General features: G+C 42.3%; 1 protein-coding gene across 1 annotated transcript; it reads right to left on the minus strand.

Annotated features, from left to right (window-relative positions):
- Nucleotides 1-3,520: 3,520 nt before the first annotated feature.
- LOC123485582 (transmembrane protein 178B-like) lies at nt 3,521-9,106 on the minus strand. The gene is given in 5 exon segments (XM_045216588.1): nt 3,521-4,109; nt 4,111-4,130; nt 4,496-4,633; nt 5,115-5,228; nt 8,425-9,106. Coding segments are annotated over 5 exon segments (903 nt in total). The 5' UTR covers nt 8,828-9,106; the 3' UTR covers nt 3,521-3,881.
- Between the last annotated feature and the right edge of the window lie 940 nt (nt 9,107-10,046).

The raw sequence follows: 10,046 nt of genomic DNA on the forward strand, positions 1-10,046 counted from the left end.
CCCCTCTGCAAACCATGACTTACTACTTGGTGGCAAAACCCTTGTTGGCAATCACAGAGGTCAGATGTTTCTTGTAGTTGGCCACCAGGTTTGCACACATCTCAGGAGGGATTCTGTCCCACTCCTCTTTGCAGATCTTCTCTAAGTCATTAAGGTTTTGAGGCTGACGTTTGGCAACTCGAACCTTCAGCTCCCTCCACAGATTTTCTATGGGATTAAGGTCTGGAGATTGGCTAGGCCACTCCAGGACCTTAATGTGCTTCTTCTTGAGCCACTCCTTTGTTGCCTTGGCCGGTGTGTTTTGGGTCATTGTCATGCTGGAATACGAATCCACCACCCCATTTTCAATGCCCTGGCTGAGGAAGGGAGGTTCTCACCAAGATTTGCGGTACATGGCCCCCGTCCATCGTCCCTTTGATGCGGTGTGTCCTGTCCCTTAGCAGAAAAACACCCCCAAAGCATAATGTTTCCACCTCCATGTTTGACGGTGGGGATGGTGTTCTTGGGGTCATAGGCAGCATTCCTCCTCCTCCAAACACGGCGATTTGAGTTGATGCCAAAGAGCTCCATTTTGGTCTCATCTGACCGTAGTGTGTTACCAATTGTTTTCTTGGTGACTATGGTCCCAGCTGCCTTGAGATCATTGACAAGATCCTCCCGTGTAGTTCTGGGCTGATTCTCACCGTTCTCATGATCATTGCAACTCCACGAGGTGAGATCTTGCATGGAGGCCCAGGCCGAGGAGATTTTGTGTTTCTTCCATTTGGCGAATAATCGGACCAACTGTTGTCACCTTTCACCTAAGCTGCTTGGCGATGGTCTTGTAGCCCATTCCAGCCTTGTGTAGGTCTACAATCTTGTCCCTGACATCCTTGGAGAGCTCTTTGGTCTTGGCCATGGTGGAGAGTTTGGAATCTGATTGATTGATTGCTTCTGTGGACAGGTGTCTTTTATACAGTTAACAATCTGAGATTAGGAGCACTCCCGTTAAGAGTGCTTCTAATCTCAGCTCGTTACCTGTATAAAAGACACCTGGGAGCCAGAAATCTTTCTGATTGAGAGGGGATCAAATACTTATTTCCCTCAATAAATGGAAATCAATTTATAACATTTTTGACATGCGTTATTCTGGATTTTGTTGTTGTTATTCTGTCTCTCACTGTTCAAATAAACCTACCATTAAAATTATAGACTGATCATGTCTTTGTCAGTGGGCAAACGTACAAAATCAGCAGGGGATCAAATACTTTTTCCCTCACTGTATGTGGTGATATAAACTGGAGGAGAAGACTGTGGATGAGCTCACCAATATACACAAGTCAGAGGTGGTGCTACATGTAGTAACAATGTTTGGATGTTTCACTTTGTAGTCACTTTGAGGCAATGTTTTTATCTACAGTCAAATACTAATTCACTGGAAAGGTTATAGCTCATCACCTCACCACATAACACTGCTGAAAAAGTGTCACAATGAGTGTGCTTTTTTAAATGTAGGTAACAAAACAGTGTTCCTTGAGTACTCTGTACTCACAAAATACATAAATTCCATCTTACCTGTAATTACATCTTAATTCATGCGCAGTGCTAGCCTCCAAAGCCTGTCTGAACCTAGACCTGCCACAAACAAACTCACAACATGGCCTGAGTTTCATCCCAGACCCTTTATGTAATACACAAGTGTGCTTGTATCATTATTATACCTCTCAAGTCCTGTGAGAACTGTGCACTTACAGAGTACATTAATCCAATGTTACCCAAATGAGGGCCTTTTGACCTCTCCTTGTCTCTATGAATTGCAAAGGGGACTCAGAAAACTGCAAAGGGCCAGTAAGACTGCCTGTTGCCTGGGGCAAAAGTGGCACTGAAATTAAGAAATGGTGAGCTCCCTCAATTAATTCAGCCCACTTGCAGGAAAGTGGTCGACTCAATAAGGATACTTCATGCTCAAGTGATGCAGATGGTGCTTTTAACAGGACATCACGTTGTCTGCTTACAAGATACCACATATTTGGTCTTGTCTCCAAGAGACCTAAGCTGATTCCTAGTTTCCCCCCTACTGAGGAAGAATACAGAGAACAGCTATGGGCAAGAGCAGACACCCCTGCCTCAAACGAGAGGAGAGAAGGATTGGTAGACTGGAAAAAACAACATCCCAGTGGTGTTACTGATGTAAACATTAAGTATGACTTTTCACAGCCCTACTGCTATCTCAATGTAAATCTCAACATCACCCATTTTCACTTACAGAAGAATAGTAACAGAAATGTTCTGTTGAATAAGACATGGATTCAATTATTAACTTTAACAGAAGCTTTGGGAATCTATGCTGTGCAAAAACCTGCATTTTACAGCAATTCACACAAACCAAATCACTCCATGCATTGATACTTGCTACAATGTATTGTGCTATGTGAAGGTTTTTGTGGCAGAATACATTAAATGCAAGTCCAACACTGTTGTCTGCTGTTCAATTCCTGCCAAATCCTGTCACTTATAACTATAAATTACTGTCTGTCATTGTTTCTAAGTTTGAATGTGTTACCAGAAGGTTAAAACAATTTTTCATTGAACCCAGTCCTTCAACATACAATACTTACTGTTACTTAAAGGTCCAAAGCAGCCGTTTATATTTCAATATCAAATCATTTCCAGGTAACAATTAAGTACCTTACTGTGATTGTTATCAATTAAAATGGTCAGAAAGAAACAAAAATAGCTTCTTAGCAAAGAGCAATTTCTCAGGCAAGAATTTTGCTAAGACTGTCTGGGAGTGGTCTGAGTGGGGAGGGGAAAACTAATCAAACAGCTCTTACACTAAAATGGCATTATCATAATTTTCACAATTTCACAGTATTATTCCAACCTCATAGTGTGGAAATATATAACACAGACAAATCACATGTTTGACTGCACTGGGCCTTTAACTGCCTCTGCTACTCTCAAACAGTACTTACTGCACCTTGCAATCACTCTTATTCTTCTAATCATGAAGCATACCATTTATTCCAGCAAACAACATCACTGAAGACCCAAATCGCCATTGTTACCTCGAAACAAACAGAAAAAAAAACATTCTTATTCAAGAGTTACTTTATACAAACAATGACCTGAATCTACGTAGAGATGCATTTGTACATACTGAATCATAGAAGCGCTGAAAGATATGCTCTTCAAAAGCGCAGTTCTGTATTTTATCTTGCTGTTCCACCACTGCCATTTCCATTTTGTGCTCTTGGTCCTCTGCCGCAAGGAGCAGGTTTTAGGCTTAAGCTGTAAAGTCCTTCCCAGGGATAATGCTTGATATCAGTCAGCGGATTCAAAACAATGGACAGTTTATGCCAGCATAATTTTTCGTTGCGAACAATAACAAACACAGTACAGACCACCCGACTAAAAGAGGAATGATGACAGGATGCTCTGCCACATTTTCTTGTTTGTAGGTTTGTTCCATTTAGAGATGTTTGTTGTTTCTTTCTAAGCTCTTGGAGTGTGTGCTTGTGTTGTTTGGTGTTAAAAAGAGAGCACCATTTTAAGACAATTCCTCTTGAAAAAAAAACAGACAAACAGTCGCCTTTAGGCTGCCATAGAGTTAGTAGTCAAACGTTTAACAACAAAAAGGTCTTGCCATGTCCCAAAGTATTCTGGGGGCCATTACTCTGTGTGTTTTAGATGTACAGTAAATAGTTCAGTTTGGTGTGGTTTGTCTTTGCTCTGTTCTCCCATGTACAATTTATCTGGTAAACTCTTGATTCAGATGGATGACAGGGGTGGTATGGACAGGGAAAGGGGATGAGGTGAGATGGTGGTTGGACAACAACGTTGGATGAGGTTGGATGGGTGTTGCTTCCTTGTGCACTCTGTGGGCCAGTCACACGGTCCCATCACACGGTTCCGTTCTCCTGCCTGGGCTTGTGGACGGTTGTGCGGGAGGGGGTGCTTAGGGATGGGGCCAGGGTGCACAGGAATCCAGCCAGCAGAGTGAGGCCTAAGCCTCCCCAGGCACAGAACATGGACCAGCCGTAGCCATGGCTAATATCCTCTGGGAGGCCATACATGTAGCGTGGGTAGCGGGACAGCTCAAAGTTGATGCCTGCCACACACGTACACAGGGGAGATGATACAGCATGTTCCTGAGGGAGGACAAGGAGAGAAACGGAAACGTATGGGATTCACTGCTAAATCATTCACAGCAACTTTAATTAACATATTATGTCATTCCTATGTTGGTAGGCCTAGTGGGTCAGCCAGACAATAGATGGTAACATCTTTACACTCCAGAGATGTCATGAGTTTTACAGAGATGTAAAACAGAGATGTCATGTGTTTCTTGTATGCCTTATTATATAAACCTATATATGTTCACACATATAGCTCTCTCACACACAAGCGCATATACCCACAACTACTGTAGTCTACACAATGCATCAAACAAACACACACATGCACACACACAGACACACACACACACCAAACAGAGAGAGGTGCCAGCTCTTACCTCCCATGAGAAAGAGTAGTCCAGCTACATACTGCATGAGGTCATGCTGCTGACAGCAGCCCAGCACTCCGATAATCCAGCCAAACAGGATGATGGACACGGCCATGCCCACAAAGCCAGCCGTCATCCTGCGTAGATCTGCACCAACAGACACACACCTCCATCATTTAGTGGACAAAGAACAGTGGAGATCAGAGCAGAAGGCCTAGTGGGATCTACAGCATGCACAGCACAGAAATGCAATGCCTGCACAATCATATTCACAGCATATGATATACCAAAATATTCCTGCCATAAATAGAGCCATACACCCTTACAAATCCCTGTCACTTCCTTCACAGAACCATGTCGTTTTCCTTATCTTTTTGAAGGATCTCAGAACTAGAGAGGGCGACAGGGAGGGGTGAACAGCGATAACAAGAAGATGAAATTGAGAGGATTGGTTTTATTACTATTGCTCTCAATGGCCGCCACTTTAAATGTATTTGATCCTGAGATAACAGTTAGAGAGAAAGAGAACTAGAGAGATAGACAGAGAAAAGGATTGAACCCAGGGAGAGTCCAGACATACTGTACAGCCAGTAAGACAGCCATTAGACAGAGACAGGCTCAGACTTACGGAGTGCATGCCACTCATCCTGACGGATGGTCTTGGTGATGTTGATGGGTAAATTCCGCGGAAGGATGGAGGAAGAGTAATGATACTTGACTGGGATGCACCGCTGAATCAATCCTGAAGAAAATATTTTATGATTAGGATAGAAACACAGTCTTGATAAGATCTTGATAAAACAGGCTGCTTTGCAGACAAAATACTCAACCACACTGAATATGGTGGCTCAGTTAAGCATGTAGACACTACGGTAGTTCTAAAACAGAACATTGTTATGAGTCCTTTGTGTCACTGTGAATGACGTCGTCATGCAATATCCTCAGTGTGCCTCTCAACGTGAGAGACAGCTAGCTGTGATTCAGAGCAGAAACAGCATCCGGCATCATTCATGTAGATCAGCCTCTAATTAGGCTCTCTCAGTGCGAGGTGGGTATCCAGACCAATTATACCAACAGGAAGAGTAGAGAGTTGCATTACTGTTTCATCATATCACTGTGATGAGATAGACACCTATGCTCAAATGACATATTATTATTGCAAATATCTTCACATATTCCAGGATGTTGTTTTCTCTAATCATTGTAGTTCATTTACCAACAGTTACTTGTTAGATCGATAAATTGTTATCAGGGAGAAGGGAGATTTATGCTGGAATATGTTTGTGACGTGATTTTTTAAGTGTGGAATAAGACCCCTGCCATAAAGCCTAGTCAGTCACCATCGATGGAAATGGCTATATGGTTCTGGCATAAACAAGAGGAAGAATCAAAAAGGAAAACATGAACAAGTGATAATGTTCAAAAAAGGGTTTGAAAAGGCCTTAGCATTGAGTTCACTCTGTTCAGAGTACAGAAATCCATAATTCATTGTTCTCATGTCAGGTGGGGAAGCACACGTCATCCAGATGAGCGGTGAGACATTTATATCCCATGACTACTTCTGCAAAATCTAACATTGTGTGAGCCTCAAGACCAAGAGCAATGGATGGAGACCAATTTACTAAGCACTTGCTCAGTAGTAGATCTGGCTACCTACTCGCTTTTATTGTTTGATCAATTTTAAGTCAAAGGCAGCAAAAACAAGTCATCAAATGTGAGAACCCAATGTTGAGGCAGGGATATCACCAAAACGTTGGTATTGACCCACCAAATGTGATAGAGTTGTCAAAAGTCACACCTGAACTTCAGCTGCAAACATTCAGCTACGGAAGCTAAGGAAGTCAAAAGTACTGTATGCAGGCTAAAACATGGAGCCAACAGTTCACAACCTCATATGGAACTATAGCAGCCTGAGGGATGAAATAGACATTGCTGGATTGGGTTCCATGTCCCAGTTACTGAGGAGAATCTATAGTATTGGCCAAATTAATCACTTTTAATGTGCTCTGGTCTCACAGTCTTGTGGTAGCCAGATCTGTTTGTGCTTTAGCCAACTAATCTGTTGTTTGTTGTCATGCCATACATGTAGCATTGAATCACAGGGTTGAAGATTTAATCTTAAATCAGCCATACATCCACGTATCACAGGGGGAATGGAAGATTGTTGTGTGAAACAGGGAATGGAAACTAAATGCAAGTTTCACCCAAAAAATTACATTGTTAAAACAGTTCTAGGGTTGACGTGTTATGCTCGACCCGCTCAGTTTTCCACCACAAAATACCAGAAAAGGGGCAAAAAAATTTGAACCAGCTCACCTGTTTTTACACTATGATTTTACTATAGATGGGTTGGTTGTTTAACAAAACCGATGCATACGCAACTATGGGGCAAAACAGACAGGGTTGGCTTAGATTGTTGACAACATGTAAACTATATTTCCTCTCCAATGTTTATTGAAAACAAATACATTTGCATAATGAGCACTTACTTGTTGTCTCTCAATACATCGTTACAGTTGTTGGTTAGCTAGCTAGCACATTTTGGCCATATTAGCATAGACATGACATCAGTCAAAACACCTCAAAACAAGACATGGTATCAAGAACAAGATCAAACTAGCTGAAACGAGCCACCTACAATTCCCCACATGGCAGCTTGTCATTGATCTTAGCTGGCCATCCAGAATAACAAAATGAGGGACAAACGTAAATGAATCACTAATCACATGAAATAAATAATAATCTTCAGAAATGACTTTTTCAAAGCAACAAAATAATTAGGGCTTTACAATGATGCTGAAAACTTGGATACATTTTGGGGTTAAGGGGTTAAAATCTTCCTAGAAGTCACAGAGGGTGCACAGAGGGACACATCAAAATGCTGAATTGTATTCTTATAAAATATCTGATGTATTGAATTCTCCATGTGGTCTATATTAAAGGGCACTTCATTTAATATAACAGGCTTTTAAAATTCAACATTGGTGCATAATTTCTAATTCAAATATCAAAGGGATGCAAAAGGCACTATTTTCGTGGAACAACCCAAGAACATTTATGTTTTCACTGTCCTCTTAGGCCTGATTGAATACATTAGGAAAACATCCTGGTAAACAAACATGCTACAATTTCTGGAGAATTCTCCAAAATGTTCAGTATCCTGAATTTCCCTTGAATGAAGGTACTGTGTTTATGATAACATTGATGCTTTCGTGCTCTCATTATTCATCAGAATCTCAGAGTTGTCAGGCATGAACGCCTCATTGCATTGCACAGAAAACCCTGATCTTATGTATCGGACGAGGCCGTTCTGCGAGAGTTCCATGCACTGTGATTTTCTCTCCTGCAGCTCAAATTCCCACGAACCAGGATGTTTATCAATAATTCAGTCTTTGCTCTTCTCTCGGTCTCCCCCGTGGCAGTCGACCCATCACCCATAACACATTATCTAGTATTTTAATGTAACAGATGCCAAATGCACTCAGCAAAATCGAAATGTCCAAATAGCACCTGAGACAAAACCTTTTCGCTTTTACAAGGGAAGACCCCCTTCCTCCGCCATAGTGTGCTACTGCAAGGCAAACGGGCTGGTCGCAAAGCCTAAATTAAATTCAGCACCATGGACAGAGCTGTCCACAAAGCGTAAAAAATACGGAGGTGTCACGTCTTCGGCGTCACGGACACTACTGGCATTCCCATCTAGATTATTTACTGTAGGCTACTGTAGTTTACAATGATGAACAAAAGCCGCTCTTGTAAAATATTATTATGGCAACGGCCCTACAGTGACAGTTACGAGCATCAATTAATCCCATGCCCAGTGTATCAATATGATCATGTTGAGCTTGGATCTGAGCAACATGCTTACACTCAGTGAGCAGCTTCAGCACCACATAACACCAGGGCCTGATGTAGGCTATTAGCTGTAGCATCCTTACCTTTATATATGAGGTCCTCTGTCTCCAGGTCAAATCCATCTCGAAGACACTTTCTCCAGAGCCCAGATATGGTTGAATTGAACTGGCGATTGCAGTGGGACTCCATAGCTGATGCTGCGACCAGAAAGTGCCGTTTTTCCCTAATAAGAGGCTGAGCTCCGGCACTTGGACCGTTACCTTTCCTTACAATGCCATTTGGGGGCATCTGGAGGGGGAGATTGCTATTTGAGATGTAGATGTACCCCGGGTCGTTTCTCTTGTTGGCGTAGTTTTTACACCTTTCTCGGTGTCTCCGCGCATCTGTCTCATACCAATAGTCGGTGCAGATTGCCATGGCTAGCAACCCCAACGCACATAACGCTAAGAACAGCCCACTGCTGGTTAAAATTTTCATGGCGGCCATCTTCCCCACTCGATGGAGAGCCCAGACAGTCGCGAGAAGAATCCTCGGCTGCCGTGATGGTACCCCGTGTCAAAAATCACGACGGCGCTCACAGCCTCATGGAGCTCTGGACAGCAAACATGATGGACGCCCCGGTTCTCTTGGGCTAGATGCTGTCTATTGTTGTCGTGCGTCCCGGCAGATGTGATGATTTTTCCACCATATGTTTTGGTACTGTAAAGAGGAGATGGGATGGATGGCGAGTGGGTAGTGATGCAATGCACTCTCTCTCCTCTCGGGTTTCAGTAGGATGGGAAGAAACTAAGCGCTGGCAATAGATCTTCAGCAGCTTGTTCAATAATAATAATAATAATAAAATAATAGGGCTAAACATGTATGATTAAATATGAATACATTGTGTTAATATACGAATTATATCACATGTATTATTAGTAGTATTATTCTTATTATTTGGGACATTGTGATCTACTACAACTGTAAGGACCTGACACAGTTGTTTTACTTTCATATGAAGTATATACAGTACCAGTCAAAAGTTTGGACACACCTACTCGTTCAAGGTTTTTCTTTACTTTTACTATTTTCTACATTGTAGAATAATAGTGAAGACATCAAAACTATGAAATAACACATATGGAGTCATGTAGTAACCAAAACAGTGTTAAACAAATCAAAATATATTTTACATTTAAGATTCTTCAAGGTAGCCACCTTTTACTTTGATAACAGCTTTGCACACTCTTGGCAATCTCTCAAACCAGCTTCACCTGGAATGCTTTTCCAACACTCTTGAAGGAGTTCCCACATATGCTGAGCACTTGTTAGCTGCTTTTCCTTCACTCTGCGGTCCAACTCATCCCAAACCATCACAATTGGGTTGAGGTCGGATGATTGTGGAGGCCAGGTCATCTGATGCAGCACTCCATCACTCTCCTTCTTGGTAAAATAGTCCTTACACAGCCTGGAGGTGTGTTGGGTCATTGTCCTGTTGAAAAACTAATTATAGTCCCACTAAGCGCCAACCAGATGGGATGGCGTATCGCTGCAGAATGCAAAGCACCCCCACACCATCACACCTCCTCCTCCATGCTTCAAGGTGGGAACCACACATGCGGAGATCATCCGTTCACCTAGTCTGCGCCTCAAAAAGACACGGCGGTTGGAACCAAAAATCTCAACTTGGACTCATCAGACCAAAGGACAGATTTCCACAGGTCTA

This window comes from Coregonus clupeaformis, unplaced genomic scaffold (assembly GCF_020615455.1).
Source record: "Coregonus clupeaformis isolate EN_2021a unplaced genomic scaffold, ASM2061545v1 scaf0746, whole genome shotgun sequence".
Lineage (NCBI taxonomy): Eukaryota > Metazoa > Chordata > Actinopteri > Salmoniformes > Salmonidae > Coregonus > Coregonus clupeaformis.